The 16,699-nt window shown below is 35.5% G+C and overlaps 1 protein-coding gene across 1 annotated transcript; it reads left to right on the top strand.

Moving 5' to 3' along the window:
* Window positions 1-874: 874 nt before the first annotated feature.
* gpr37b (G protein-coupled receptor 37b) lies at window positions 875-15,853 on the top strand. The gene is made up of 2 exons (XM_051108541.1): window positions 875-3,908; window positions 12,877-15,853. Exons 1-2 carry the CDS (start codon window positions 2,901-2,903, stop codon window positions 13,705-13,707), a joined length of 1,839 nt encoding a protein of 612 aa, XP_050964498.1. The 5' UTR covers window positions 875-2,900; the 3' UTR covers window positions 13,708-15,853.
* The last annotated feature ends 846 nt before the right edge of the window (window positions 15,854-16,699 follow it).

Below are 16,699 nucleotides of genomic sequence, written 5' to 3'. Positions count from 1 at the left end.
GAATATGTGTCTGTCTGTTCTAACACCGTATTTTCTCGTGTTTACGCAGTTCTGTTTAACACCGCCAGGTGGCGCTTTTGATTGCCGCAATATCAGTCCCACTCAAATTACCCACCCAGTTGCTTGGTGATATGAACAGATGTGTTTATAATGCTTTGTGAGTCTGTCATATCCTTAGATTTTGATAGTTGATAGCACCCTCATAAAAACAAGCATTTTTAGCATATAACCAAAAATCTAAATTCCGTAGCATATGTGACCCTGGACCACAAAACCACTCATAAGGGTCTTTTTTTTTTAAATGGAGATGTATACATAATCTGAAAGCTGTATGGTTTGTCTATGATAGGACAATATTTGGCCGAGATACAACTATTTGAAAGTCTGAAATCTGAGGGTGCAAAAAAAGCAAAATATTGAGAAAATTGCCTTTAAAGTGGTCCACATAAAGTTCATAGCAATGCATATTACTAGTCAGAAATTAAGTTTTGATATATTTACGGCAGGAAATTTACAAAATCATTTTGACCCATACAATGTATTTTTGGCTATTGCCACATATACACCTGTGCTAGTTTAAGACTGGTTTTGTGGTCCAGGGTCACATATAAGAGATTGTTTCAGAAAATGTATCTTGAACACAAATTTTCATCAAAATTTGGTGAAACTGTATGCTTGCAGCATTAAAAATGTTGCATTTGGACATATGCAAGATGTGTTTTTTGAAAAGTCTTTTACAATGCAATTTTGCTTTTTATGAAAGTGTACCTCTTGTGAATATCTTCTTTCTAGAAAGCAAAACAAATATGGGCCTTTCTGATTAGGAAGAGTAATTTATTCCAGCTATTTGATGATGCATAACAAGAAGAGGACAGAGAAATCAAAGAGAAATGTTTCAAGTATTCGGTATAAAGAAAGACGCATCTGGATCATCATGTTCCATCATCATCCATTTGCAAAAACATTTCAGTCAGCTTTCGGTCTTCTAAAGTACCTGACCTTGCGGCTCACACTGTTGTTTAGTGTTTTGAACCCCATGCTCAGATTTGGCAACAGAGTATCACTACTCGCCAAGGCTGTGCCAACTCCAGTAGCTTCTGTTCTGCACCTGGCCTCTCTGTTTTACACTTCAATATCCAGCCAAGCTTTCACTGACCAGCAGGACTTAGAGGTGAAACTTTGGACCTAGCGGAACAAAGAAACTAAAGCATGTCTGAGCTAAATAAGGAGCGTTTCCACATAATCGCTGATGTTATGCAAGGCAATGAAAGGCTGTTGGCTGTTTGCGAATGTGCACCTCTGAGCCCAAGTTTCTGTCCAGCAGGAAACAAACCTTAAGCAAGTCAGCGCTTGCCCTTCCGCTCAGAGTGCTTTGCTCTGTTGTGACATTGCCACAGGCTGAGAAACCTGTTTGACATACCAATGCATTAAAGAGCTTTTAGAACTGAAAGTTACTTGGATGCAATCCCCGCAAAAAGCATTTGGACGTTTTAGTTGCACACATATATATCTGACTGACACAACAAAGATCACTACAAGTGTAACCTACACTCAAACGCTGAACTGTCCAAATACATTTGAGGCCTCTTTTTCTATTTACTATAAGTTATGCTTGCTATATATTTTGTGCATAATATGCATATACAGTGCACATGTGCAGTGCAATCTGTAAATATCATAATTCACGTTTTATGTTGTTGTTTATTGTTTGCAGTGCATGTGTAGAATCTGCAAACATAACGCAAAGACTATAAAAATGGAGTTCCTCGTAATTAATATATTAATAATCACTTGTTTTAGACATTTATTTACAAGGATTGCTATTGTGTGCATGCACAATGCATGTGCAGAATCTGCACAGATAACGTGTAAACTACATAAATGATAGCTAGTATTACTTATTTACAGGGATTTTTGTTGTATGCATGTACAATGCATGTGTAGAATCTGCAAACGTAACGCATAGACTATGAAAATGGAGTGCCTCGCAATTAATATATTAATAATCACTTGTTTTAGCCATTTATTTACAAGGATTGCTATTGTGTGCATGCACAATGCATGTGCAGAATCTGCAAAAATAACGTGTAAACTATATAAACGAGGCTATGACTAATTATTTACAGGGATTTTTGTTGTGTGCATGTGCAATGCGTGCGTATAATCTGCAAATGTATAGACTCGTAATATCGGTGCATTGTGATTCATTTTGCAGTTGCACTTTTCCCGCATGTTCCTGTGACACACGGCTGTAATTTAACTCGTCTAAGCCCGTGTTACTTTTAAGACTGATCGGATTATGATTCTGTTGACATGCGTAATTACGCATGGTAATGAATGTACTACGCACGGGCGGGGCGGGGTCGCCTCCAGCTGCGGTGGTCCAAGGGGCTGATGCTGATGGATCCGGCTTGACAGAACAAGGTTATCCGCCAGGAGAGAGTCCGTCCATTTTCTTCATCCGCTCCTCACTCACAGCAGCAGCGGCAGCAGCTCCCCGCCCGTTCGCGTCACGGAGAGCGTCCACCGGACTCCGCTTCTCCACGCACGGCAGAGGCGCAGGACGAGTCCAGGTTGCCGCGCCCAACAGAACACGGGATGCGAGCGACTCCTGCAGCTGGCTGGGATGCAAAAACGCAAATGAAGGTGAAATAATGGCGTTTGGAGGAAATATCGTCTTTCTGGCACTTTGCTAAGGCGGCGATTCTAGAGGAGGAGGTTTTTGTTTGCCGCACAACACCGGAGTGGATGTAACAGGAAAAGTCATTTGCGTGGATCTAATCATTCGCATGTGAACTTTTCCTTCCAACAATGTGAATCTGAGAAAATAGCGTGTGTTCTTTGCAATGCACCACGTTAGAGTGTTTTTCTAACATCTTCAGCACACTGACTCGGTGAAGATGCAGATGCTGCTGCTTTTAAGAACGGTCTTTTTCATTGCAGGATGTCCACATGTTTTGTTGCACGGAGAAAGCCGTAACGCACACACCAAAGAACCAGTTAGGAGCCTTCGTGATGCAAAACCCAGTGCCCCACACCCTGCGAGGCGCCAAGCCGCAGGTACACCTGCCTTTGACATCAAACAGACTTCAGAAGACAACACTAACTTGTCTTCACATCTCTGGCTGCTTTTGGAGAGCGGAGGTAAGCGCTACGGATACAGACATCTCTTGTCGAACAGAACACATGCGGTCACGGAGAGTGGCACAAACCTACACAAGCGCTCGCGGCGACATAAAAGGAAAAAGTTGAATGGCGAGATGCCTGCTGCCATGGGAACAGTAGGTGGACACAATAACTCCAAGCCTTATTCAACAAGCAAGCGAGAAAGAAACCACAGACGCAAAAGAGGCACAAAGGAGCACCACAAGAAAGGTTTTAAGAGCTTGAAAAGAGGCCAGAATAAAAGCGCTGCCCCAATGACACCAGTCGAAACTTATTATAACGCCCTGACATCCTCTTTATCCATGTGGGAACCCTTGCCCAAGCCTCTAGCTCTCACCTCCACTGATTTCCCATTCGATCTCACCAGATATGCCGAGTTCCACACCAAACAGATAGACGACCCGTGGGACGCCACGCCGATGACCCCTCCGTACGCCGAGGATGAGGAGAGCGAGTTCTTCCCCAATCCTTTCTACCCCGTCACTAGCGAGACCTACGGGGCGTATGCAATCACCATCGTTTCGGTCCTCATTTTCGCTGTGGGAATAACGGGCAACATAGCAATAATGTGTGTGGTGTGCCATAACTACTACATGAGGAGCATCTCAAATGCTCTTCTGGCTAACCTGGCCATTTGGGACTTTGCACTGCTCTTGTTTTGCCTGCCACTCGTGGTGTTTCACGAGCTCACAAAGACCTGGCTGCTGGGCCAGTTCACCTGTAAAGTCGTACCGTATATTGAGGTAATGGATTCCATCTTCATTCATAACAGGTTTGAAATGTTTGTGTGCGTATGATAGGTACAAATCATTGCATTTAATAATGGCGTTTGACCTAACGTAGTGAACCTCAAACCTTACGTTTACATTTTGGCACTTAAAACGATTTTCCGCTCAAAAATAAAAAATTGTCAGTTTGTCACCTTCATATTCCTCCAAGACGACAGAGGAGATAGTTTGAAAAATGCCTCAGTATGTATAAAAAAAAAAAAGAATGTTAAGGCCCAAATTTAAAATTTGAATTTCAAATCTTAGAACATTCCAAAAATTCAAATCTCATGTTAGTACTATTTGCATCTGTTTAATTTGATATAAATAGTCATTTTCAAAATTCAAATAGCTTAGAATCAGCAAAAAACAATTCCATTAAAAATCTTACATTTACACTGAAAGCCAGTGTTGTTTTGACCCCAGCCTTCTTCAGAATATCATCTTTCGTGTTCTTTTCCATGGCAATGATCTAGTTTTCCATGCACAAGTACGTTTATCAGCATTAAGGTTTGCTTTTCTCAAGGCTGAGGTATTGAAATCATGGCATCGTGGGTAATTGGGCCTCGTTTCGGGAGACGTCATTGCTCCCTGCTTGCAAAAGATCATCCACCCTGCCCTCAGGACACCTGCACTGACAGTCTGCTCTGACCTCTGTCCCACTCCTGTCACATAGTGTATGGCGCAACCGTAACAGCTTATTTCCCGTGAAATCTGCAGGCACCCCGCTGCCATCCTGATCTCCTCACCACACCCAGTTTCAGCAGAGCTCACTTTACACCATCCAAACACCACGCTTCTTTAGTGTCAAATAATTGTGGACTCATTTTATGGCTGAAAACCTGTCCTGGTGACATGTCCTGATCACATTTCACCCTAAAATCAAATAGGGGAGAAAATATTATATTCTGCATGACACATTTGCATTGCAAAATTTTCTTTATGAAAATTAAGCATTTCCCCACCCACAAAGTTGCATTATTGTCCAGATGTTTTTTTTCTATTCTTGCTTATTCTCATGAGATATTTTGTTAGTCTAATACAGTAATTTGTACAGTAATGCATTTTTTACATTTATTTATGCATTTATTAATGCATTGATGAAAAGCAGCACTGTATTGTCATTTAATCTCACATTACAGTAATGAGAATTAGACTTTTTTTATTTTTTACATAATAATAAACAGAGTTTGGAAGTGGTATGTGCTTAACTGTAATGCAAACAGTGCCATAAGGCAAAAACTCTTAAAGGTAGTTCACCCAAAAGTGAAAATTGTCATGATTTGCATACCCTCAAATTGTCCCAAACCTGTATTTCTTGTGCTGAGCACAAAAGAAGATATTTTGGAAAAAATACTATGGAAGTCAGTGGCTACCGTCTGTTTGGTTATCAACATTCTTCAAAATATCTTCTTTCATTTTTGGGTGAACTGTCCCTTTCTTAAAACTGGCTTCATTTACTTTAACAAAATATTTATTTTATTATTATTATTATTATTATTTTAATTTAGGGTAAAATATCACTCAGACCCCAACAAATAAAATTGCAATGCACAATATGGCATCAATTGTAGTTAAAGAAGCACAATTTATAATACCAAATATGTTGCATGCATTACTGCCCTTGCTATTATAATGCAAACTTGACAGACAGTTTCATACAATCTCAGACAAAAAGGTACAAAAGCTGTCACTGAGGTGGTTCCTTATCCTATGTAGGGTCACTGGATGTTTTTTTTTTTTTTTAAATAATTTTATTTAATTTTGTTTAATTTTATTTAATTTAATTTTAATTTATTTGTCACAGGATGTTTTGTTTTATTTTATATTTTATTTTATTTTATTTTATTTATTTATTTATTTTACAAACTTATTGTCCTTGTGGGGGGTCACTGGATTTATTTTATTTTATTTATTATTTAATATCAAATATTTTATTTTAATATCAAATATTTTTATTTTATTTTGGTTTTAGTTTTACAAACCGCTTGTTCTATGCAGGGTTACAGAAGTAGTTTGTTTTTTTGTTTTGTTTTTGTTTTTTGGTTTGATTTTTAAAAGGTGCACTTTTGTACCTTATATATCCCTGAAAGGGACATGTTAGTACCTTAAAGATAATTATTAATACGTTTTGAAGGTATACCAGCCCAGTGGCACCTTTTGTACCTTTTTTCTGGAAGTCTAGACTTCAGCCTTTCTCCATTCGAGCAGATGTGCATTTATAGACAAAATAGCTGCCCAGGGGTGTTACCAAGATGGCCACCGATTTAACCAAGTTGTCTTGAAGAGGCTTCGGTGAGATTCACCCATCCGTTTGCCTTAGAGAACTAGATTGTGATTGCTTTTGTGAATGTGAAGGGTGTGAGGGGGTGTTAAAGCTGGGTTCTGGAGGGAAGGCAGTGCGAATGCGGCATCCTGGTGGCACACAGCGTGCCTGCTGTGATTGCACGGGACAGGCAGAGAGGGCCGGGAGGCTCAGCCTGACAATGGTGAAGCTGAATGAAAATAAGCCACTGTGCATGCGTGCTTGTGCCCGCCCCTCTGGCTTCAGCGCGCCTATGAATGCTGATCGGCAGCGACCGCATTCAGGCTAAGTGGTGAGTAAAGTCAGTCTTGAGGGCAAAGTGCTCCACAGGGAGAAAACGCCTCTGGCTCCATTATTCACACACGTACACATACGCACGCTCGAAAAACATGGTGCGTGATTCTGGGAGGTGGTCTCAGTGCTTCTTTTGTTCAGACCTGACACTTTTCACTTTTGACGTCCCCTCACTTGTCTCCTGCAGAGATCTGCTGCTTAAGAGTGGAGAAATATATGGTGGAGTTTTGCTCCACTGCTGGAGAGTTCAGCGAATGCCAGCTGAACTTGTTTGATCATTGGGTTTGTTTTATCGGAGGTCTGACATTTCTCGCTGCGGTAGGTCAAGCGAAACTGAGGGAGGCGTGTCGGTGCCAGTGTTTTAACTTGACTTGTGTTTTGACTGGCCTTTAGCTCTTTGGAGATTGCATCGGTCACAACAGAGATTTGCAGGAAGGTCGTTGTTTCGTTTGAGCAAACATGCTGCAGAGGCGTATCTGACAGCTCGGCCATTGGCTTCCTAGCATGTCATAGCAACTTATTGAAAAACACACTTTAGCAACTTCACAATAACCCCAGCATCATCATGGCAAGTTTTGAGAAGGCAACCACCATCTAAATTATTTCCAAAATTTTATTTTATTTTATTTTATTTTATTTTATTTTATTTTATTTTATTTTGTTTTATTTTATTTTTAATCCATTCTCCAAACTGCTTAACTCATGTAGGGCCACTAGATTTATTTTATTTTATTTTATTTTATTTATTATTTTATTTTATTTAGTTTAATTTAATTTATTTGATTTTAATCCATTCTCCAATCCACTTGTCCTATGTAGGGCCACTGGATTTATTTTATTTTATTTTATTTTATTTACAAACCACTTGTCCTAGGTAGGCTTTAAAAAAAGTATATGACAAAATTAAGGTGTAAACACTAAAAATATTCTTAAAAAGGACAATGAATGAATGTACGAATGAATGAAAAAATCTAGTATAAATAAGTTTTATCAAGTTAGATGTTAAATCTGTATTTTTAATTATTTTAATTAAAATTGTATGTATTTTAATTATATTAATTAAAATTAAAATTCTGAAACAAATTATTTATTTTAAACTAAATGCTTAGAAATTGTAAACATTCTTTTTTTTAAATTTTGTTTCATTATTTTAAAATAAAATATAATAAAATATTATATATAGTTTTATTACTGCCTGTCCTCACTGGATTTGTATTATTTTATTTTATTTTATTTTATTTTATTTTTAATCCATTCTCCAAACTGCTTGTCTTATGTAGGGCCACTGGATTTATTTATTTATTTGTTTGTTTATTTATTTATTTATTTATTTATTCATTCATTCATTCATTCATTCATTCTTCAAACCATTTGTCATTGTAGGGTCACTGGATTTTTACGTTTTATTTTGTTTTGTTTATTTTTAATTCAAACTGCTTGTCCTGTGTAGCGTCGCTGCTATTTTTATTTCATTTCATTTCATTGTTTGGCTTGTTTTATTGTTTGTCTTTGTTGCCTTTCTGTTCTATTATTAATCCACTTTGTGTTTGTGTTTTTGATCCAGGCTGTTAACTTCCCCTCTAATGGTCTGAATTTATGTAGCTGAATATGTATTTGTTTCATTCTGTGGTCATCATATATAACAATATTCCTGTAATAGCTTTTGCTCCTAGCTCGCTCATGCCTCAGTGCATCTCATTTGTCAATATGTAAGACTTATTGCTGTCCCTGCTGGCCGGTAGCCCAACAATGGCCCGAAGTCACCCTGTCTAAAAGCAGCCGTTAAACCAGATTAATAACCAGCACCTCCATCGTTCAGGAGAGCCTCTTAATCAGAGAATTAATGAGGCGTTAGTAAAGACCATCGCGGCCAACGCTATCATCACCTGCTGCTAGGAAACCTGTAAGCTAGAAAATGCCTCCAAACGCATGCGAATGTCAGACCAGACTGAGAGAGAGAGACGCGGGTCGTGGTCTGGACTGTTTGTCAGAGCGTGAGGTGTTTGGAGACCAGAGAGACCTTACATTTGATTACTGAGAAAGGAAGGGAGAAAATCAGCTTCAAAGCACATGAATCATGTAGCCTGTGGTCTTGACACCATGTACATTTGCTTATAGTCTTGTTCTCCCTTTGTCTTTCTAAACATTCAGACAGTTTCTACCTGTTAACATTCGTGCAATTCTTCCTTATATGTAGATATTTTAATGTTTGCACATTGAGTTGCTTGATTACATTTTTTTTTTTTACAGATAAAAAAGAAAAATCCTTTATACATATTGATTTGTTTGTTTAGAATTTTTAACAATAATACATATATATATATATATATATATATATATATATATATATAGTAAAAAATCTAGTAAAAATGTAGTGTATTATAAATAGAATAAAAACATGGTATAGAATTATAATTAAAAATTAATATTTTAAAAAAGTTAATAAATGTTAATAATTAAATTAAAGTATATATACTGTAATAAATAATTATATAACTTAATACTGTATATATTTTTGTATATCTGTATATATATAATTATAGAATTACAAATTAATTTTTTTTAAAAGGTTAATACACTTTAATAATTTCATTTTAATAATTTATTTTATTTTATAATAATTAATACTAATAACTAATAATTAAAAATATATAAAATTTTAATTAATATAATTAAAATGTATAAAAAATATATTATATAATATATAATGAAAAAAAGTATTTTTAAAAATACAATAAATATCTTCAGAGACGAAAAAATGTTGGCTTTTAAAGGCTTTTTCCATAAAAGAAAAACTAAGGATATGTCAAAATCAAGGTGTAAACATTAAAAATATTCTTAAAAATAACAATGAATGAAAAAATCTAGTATAAACAAGTTTTATTAGGTTATAAATGTTAAATCTGTATTTTTAATTATTTTAATTAAAATTTTAAGTATTTTTAAATTAGGTTAATTAAAATGAAGTTAAAATTCAAAAATACATAAATACAATTCTAAAGATTAATTAAAATTCTTTAAATATTTAATTTTTTTCATTGTATTTATATTATTATTTATATTATTATTATTATATACACACACACACACATAACGTATTTCTCAATATCTGAAAAATTGAGTAAAAAAAAAAATATATATATATATATATATATATATATATATAGTTAAAATACATATCAAAGTAGATGTTAAATCTATGGGAAAAGACTGTAAAAAGCCAATATTTTTCCACCTTTTGATGATATTTAATATTTTTCTCAATATACTTGATATTTTTATACATTTTATATTTTGTTTTATAAAAATTTATTTCATTTTGTTGTTGTTGTAGTTTTGATTTTTATTTATTTATTTTAACAATATTGGGAATTTTCCAGAATTTTTCAGAGTTGATGTTGTGAACAAATTCCTAATTCAAAATTTAGAATTGATTCATTGAATCAGATAGTTGATGATGAACTGATTCACAGAATTGAATCAAACTTACAAACGAATGCCATTTCATGAAACGTCCTAATGCTCTCGCAAAGTTTTGCAGGGAGAGGCTCAAAACGAGTTTATTGACTGTCTTACGAAAACTTTAGGGCACATAAATGGACAGGGAAAAACCCAGCAGTAGTTTTCAGTCCGGAAGCATCACTTTCCCGACCTGCCCATCCCACACAGTAAACCGACGATCGTTCAACGTGCCAAGCGTCTAATGGAGCAGGATGGATACATTTCACACCTATGGAAGTAATATAGCACCATTACAGCGTCTTAATGGACACAATGCTCTGTAATGGATTCTGAACAGTCTGCTTTTTGTCAAAATGACGAAGGATCTCGCCAATCTGCTTTTGGAGATGAGAAAGGCTGGCAAGTTTTCATTTAGCCAGCAATGCGCAACAGCACGAGCGTCGCTCCGCTAATTGTCTCCTCCTTGATGCTGATGTGCCTGATTGCTCTGTAATTATGATAATGAAGACAAACACTTAGTTGGCTCTTTCATTTGGGTTTGCATCATCCGCTGGGACGCAGCTGCTCGAACGTGGCCAAGAAGCTCTCCAGTCGTCTCCCATTCATTGCAGTTGTTTCTTTTGTGTCGCCGCTGTAAATACTCTTTCATATCTCCCAATTTATTGTGGCAATAGTCACGCAAATTGTCCCGTTTCGCAGTGGGAAGGGCGCGTTGGGAGAGTTTGCGGGCAGGCTGAATTAATTGCGAGGCCTGCAGGAGGTTGACTGTCTGTCACAATAACGCAGCAGATAAAATCTGTAAAAGCACGAGCTGTTTGTTTGTGGTTTGGTGAACCTGCTGCTGTGTGCTGAACCATTTTTAGGAGAGCATTTCCAGCTGTAGAACTGGGTTCAGTGACATGCCAGATATAATTCAGACTTTCCTTTCAAGCGGGTTGTTTACGCCACTGGCCTTACAGCATTTACGCTAGACACTGACACGTAACGCACTTCTCAAGGGTTTTCGTCATGCCAACATTTTGACAGCTGATACCAATACCACTCAAATGCCATGGTTTTCAATGCCATTTCTTACATAGAAAAGCAAAAACTAATGAATACATTTCCGTTTATTTCAATATGGGTGCGAATGTTACCAACTGTAATTAAACACTGTGTATATCCATTGTAACAAAATCCATAGAATGAAAAATACTACGTGATTTTGGCCAAAAAACAATTAGTAAAAAATTTTATATTTATTTTATTTAATAATTTAATTTTTGTAGTACATTTTTGTCAAATTGAAGTATTTTATATTAATTGGATTTTGGATTATTTCTATATAAATCAACTGAATTGCTAAAATAATACTTTAATTTTTGACCAAAAAAAAAAAACGATAAACAAATGGATTTTTTTCTTTCTTTTTTTCACATTTTCTTCCATTATTTTTTTGTAATGGTTTAAGAATTTTTTAAATTATTATTTAGTTTTATATGTTTTATGTTTTTCAACAAAAAAAAAGCAATTGGTAAACATTTTTTATATTTCTTTTTTATTTAATAATTTCATTTTCATAGTACATTTTTGCCAAATAGATGTATTTTATATTAATTGGATTCTGGATTATTTCTATATAAATAAATACAATTCAATGTAAAATAAAACTTTTGATTTTGACCAAAAAATAAAACAATTAAAAAAAAAAAAAAAAGGTAAAATAACATTTTTTCTTTTTTTTTCACATTTAATAGTTTTTAAATAATTTTGTTATCATTATTTAGTTTTATAGATATGTTTATATTTAGTATTCACTATTTAGTTTCATGTTTTTCAACAAACATGATTTCAACAAACATGATTCAACAAACCTTATTTTAAGGTTATTTTTATAGTTTTTTTTTTTCCCTTTTTTCTTCCAAGTAACTGAAATTCATAGCAAAAATATAAAAATATTTAATATTGTTAATAAAAACATTTTTTAAGACCGAATTGGAAAATATATTACTCCCACACAGTTTGACTAATAAATTGCAATTATTAAATAAATGATTAAATTTGTCAATGGTATTTCCAGTCATTTAAAAGCATTTTGATAAATATTTCATAATAATAATTTTTCAAATATTTTTTTCAAATCAAAACAATCATAAACGACTAAACATTATGCATTTAAGTAGCTTTAAGCAATTACTTTAATAAAACTAACCTTGTAAAGTCTATTTTTACTTTTTAACATTTTCCTCCATTATTTTTTAATTTAATAGTTTTTCAAATTATTAGTATTATTATTAAGTTATATGTTATTTAGTATAGATATTTTTATATTAAGTATTTATTTATTGTTTTTTAAAAAAAACTGAAGAAAAAACAAAATTACTAAATTACTTTTTCTTTTTTTTTTCATAGTTTATTTTTAAAAAAATGATAAAGATTTACTTCACATAGGTTATAAGTAGCTGCCAAAAGTTATTTAAACATGTAATACATTAATGAAGCAATTTAATAGCAATTTTTGCTTTTACACTTTTAATTTAAATAAACACATTTAATATTCTTATTCGACAAAAGTGGAAAATACAGGATTCCCACATCTTTTGACAAATAAATTATGCATTTTTGATGATACTTTAAGTAATTTATAATCATCTGGGGAAAAAATTTAAGTTGTGCGTAACTAGAAATATTACCAAATATTATAAAAATTATATCAAAAATAATCATGTTTTTTTTTTTTGTTTGTTTGTTTTTTACATGATTAATTAAATATTTTTTCTATATAGCTTTTTTTCCATATTATTTATTTAATTTTACATTTTTTTTTTTCAGTATCACCTATTTTTTTCAGTACATTTTCATCTCTTCTTATGACCAAACTGTGCGTTTTTCTTATTTTCCCAGGTGGCGTCTCTCGGCGTGACCACCTTCACCCTGTGCGCGCTCTGCATCGACCGTTTCCGCGCCGCGACCAACGTCCAGATGTACTACGAGATGATCGAGAACTGCACCTCCACCGCCGCCAAACTAGCCGTCATCTGGATCGGCGCCCTACTCCTCGCGCTCCCCGAGCTCCTGATCCGCCAGCTGGTGTCGGAAAACGGCGACGGCACGGCGGACGACCCGGCGTCCGAGCGCTGCTTGATTCGCATCTCCACGTCCCTCCCCGACACGCTGTACGTCCTGGGCCTGACGTACGAAGGAGCTCGTCTCTGGTGGTGCTTCGGCTGCTACTTCTGCCTGCCGACGCTCTTCACCATCGGCAGCTCGGTGGCGACCGCTAGACGCATCCGTCGCGCCGAACGCGGCTGCGCCAGAGGCAACAAGAAGCAAATCCGCCTGGAAAGCCAAATGAACTGCACCGTAGTCGCTCTAGCGATCGTATACGGCGCGTGCGTGGTTCCCGAGAACGTGTGCAACATGGTTTCGGCGTACATGGCGGCCGGGGTCCCGCAGAGCACCATGGCGCTGTTGCATCTGCTCAGTCAGCTGCTGCTGTTCCTGCGCGCCGCCGTCACGCCGGTGCTGCTGCTGTGCCTCTGCAGACCCTTCGGCCGTGCCTTTTTGGAGTGCTGCTGCTGCTGCTGCGCGGACGCCTGCGGGATCGCCGCTCACTCTTCGGCCACGGCCAGCGACGACAACGAGCACGAGTGCACGACGGAACTGGAGCTGTCGCCGTTCAGCACTATACGCCGGGAAATGTCCAACTACACGGCGACTGGATCCCACTGCTGAGTGAACGTGTGGGGATTCGAGTGCCAACCGTACTGTACTGTACTGTACAAGCACATGCTTTTGTCTTACTGTGTAAATACTTTGACCACAAGCCGTGTGTTGCTCTTTTAAAGAAGGTAATGTAGACTGAAAATTATGTAAGTACTTTTTTTTGTATAATTGTCCTTAATATATATAAATAGAAATATAAATATATATATATATACACTGAACTAGTGACTGCTTTAATTTTGCAGTTTTTTTGCACTGCCAAACACTTTAGCTTTCTCTCCACTGTTTCCACACTTGCATCGCGTCTACACTGGAGGCGATCGTCATCGAGTCAGATTGAGTGTGTCTGCGCTGGAAGCGTTGATCAAATAGAGATGTTCACTAAGCACAGACTAGTCACATGTTTCCACTGAATTAAAAAGAAAAAGGTAATTGGGACATTTTATGTCACATTTCGGACTTTTTTCTCAGAATTGTAAGCTTATATCACGCAATTCTAAAGCAAGTCAGAATTTTGAGTCTGTCTTGTAATTTTAAAAATATGTCAGAATTGAGTTTGTCTCACAATTCTAAAAAAAGTCAGAATTTTGAATTTGTCACAATTCTAAAAAAAAAAGTCAGAATTTATATCACGCAATTCTAAAAAGTCAGATTTTTGAGTTTATGTCGCAATTCTAAAAAAAAAAAGAATTTGTCGCAATTCTAAGAAAGTCAGAATTTTGAGTTTGTCTTGTAATTCTAAAAAAAAGTCGGAATTTATATCTCGCAATTCTAAAAAAAGTCCGAATATTGAGTTTATATGTCGCAATTCTAAAAAAAATTCGAATTTATGTCGCAATTCTAAAAAAGTCAGAATTTTGAGTTTGTCACAATTCTAAAAAAAAGTCAGAATTTATATCTTACAATTCTAAAAAAGTCAGAATTTTGAGTTTGTCTTGTAATTCTAAAAAGAAAGTCTGAATTTATATCTCGCAATTCTAAAAAAAAAAGTCAGAATATTGAGTTATGTTGCAATTCTAAAAAAAACTAGAATTTGAGTTTGTCTTGTAATTCTAAAAAAAAAGTCAGAATTTATATCTCGCAATTCCAAAAAAAAAGTCTGAATTTTGAGTTTGTCTTGTAATTCTAATAAAAAATTCAGAATTTATATCTCGCAATTCCAAAAATATCAGAATTTTGAGTTTATGTTTTTACATAGATTTTATTTTTTGTTTGAAGTAACCGCCAAAACTTAAGTATGTAACTCAATGAATAAAATTCATAGCAAAAATATAAGCATATTTGATGTTGTTAATAAAATTATTGTATTTAGGTCAGAAATGGAAAATACAGGCTTCCCACACTTTTTGACAAATGAATTGAAAATATTTTTCAGTGATGTTTTCAGGATTTTATAACCATTTTGAAATACTTAAAAACCAATGTTTAATTTTTATTCCATCAACTGTAATTTTTTCGTAATTTTAAAATTATTTTCTATTTTATAATAAATTTTTTCTTTTACTTTTTTCCAATCAAAACGATCATAAATTACTGGGAGTTAATCATTTAAATAGCATAAAGCAGTTACTTGAAATAAAAGTAACCTAAAGGTTTTTACCAATGGATTTTTGTTGAAAATAAAATGGTAATAAAATAAAATGTAAATTATTTAAAAAATGTGTCTAATAAACTAAATTAAAAATACAACAATTAAAAAATTGTTGTATTAAGTTCCCTGACTTTCCAGGCTTGAAAATCCCTATTACAGGCTAAATAAAGACTAGCTGAAGACTAGCTAGTCGTATCACATCGCTCCAGCACGGATTCGCTTAATCTAAATGGATCTGGTTTATATCGCCTGTCGATGGCGTCCGGTGTAGACGCGACGTTCCTGTCGCACGGTGTGTTTCTGCATTTCTTGAAAGTAACATTTCTCTAATGTTTCTAAATGGCTGTGTGTTGCGTGCCGTGACCTTTCTCTTGATGAAGGTGATTCTTGTGAATCGTTCTTGAAGTCTGTAGAGCATCTGTTCGTGTCTTATACCTGTCAACACCCACAGGATGCTCCTTCTAGTTAACGGTTTCTAAACGTTTTTATATAACCCCAACGAAATGTCTCTTTAATAAACACAACACGTTTGCTAGAAGAACGGCAAACTGAGATACGAAAGTGCCAGTGTGGTTGCGTGCATTTCTTTCTCATAAACCAGCTTTTGTGCGTTCAGAAAGATAATTCTGAGTGTTTTGCTTGACAAAAGTCTCCAACAAAGATTTCCGATGTTGTTCTAAGCTGTCACACTCTTTTCCCCCTGCATTATTCAAGGCCGGCGGCTCACATCCGTCCCGGCGTGTGTCTGAGGAATTGTTTATCCACATAAAAGCATTAGCTGTCAGGCTTCACGTTGAACAGGCCCAGATGAGATCTTCCTCCAAACATGGCGGACTCCCCTCCCACAAGCTGGAGGAGGTGCTCTTTTGTGTTTCAGACGCATCTGCCGTATTTGAGGTGTCAGAAATGGAGCAATCTACTATTTTGGGGACGCTTTGTGGGAAGATAGTGACAGACAGGAACGTTTGTGTTTGGCCAATTTACATATGAAAATGTTTCAGCAGAAACGCCACGCTTTGATTTGTTGCAGAGTAATCAGGCTCCCGAAATTCGTCACCTACTCGTGTTTTATCTCAATCGTGCTTGTGGAAAAATCATTTTGGAGCACTTTGAACATTTGCAAGTCTTGCTGAAATGAACCAATCTCAGAAAAACATGTCTGGGTCACAACCAGCCCCAAAACAAGATGAAAAAGAGATTTTGCATAAAAAGTAAGGCCTATTTTAGGAGCGTTAAGATGTTTTGCATTCTGGCATGGCCATTAAGCACATTTTCCCTCCAAATTCTCAGTAGTTTATTGTGTACATTGTCTTCTGTTTGTTTTCTTGTTCTTAATAGTATTTTTTCATTACTGCATTACAGTACAAAATAATGCAATACAATCTTTTGCTTAAATCGGTATAAAAATGC

This window comes from Labeo rohita, chromosome 4 (genome assembly GCF_022985175.1).
Source record: "Labeo rohita strain BAU-BD-2019 chromosome 4, IGBB_LRoh.1.0, whole genome shotgun sequence".
Classification (NCBI taxonomy): domain Eukaryota; kingdom Metazoa; phylum Chordata; class Actinopteri; order Cypriniformes; family Cyprinidae; genus Labeo; species Labeo rohita.
This window is presented reverse-complemented; position numbering and strand designations above follow the sequence as displayed.

Bases quoted from the DNA above. Each gene is read 5' to 3' on its own strand.
- gpr37b (XM_051108541.1), top strand. From the start codon at position 2,901: ATGCAGATGCTGCTGCTTTTAAGAACGGTCTTTTTCATTGCAGGATGT. The intron at 3,909-12,876 runs GTAATGGATTCC...TTATTTTCCCAG, and splicing joins AAGTCGTACCGTATATTGAG to GTGGCGTCTCTCGGCGTGAC.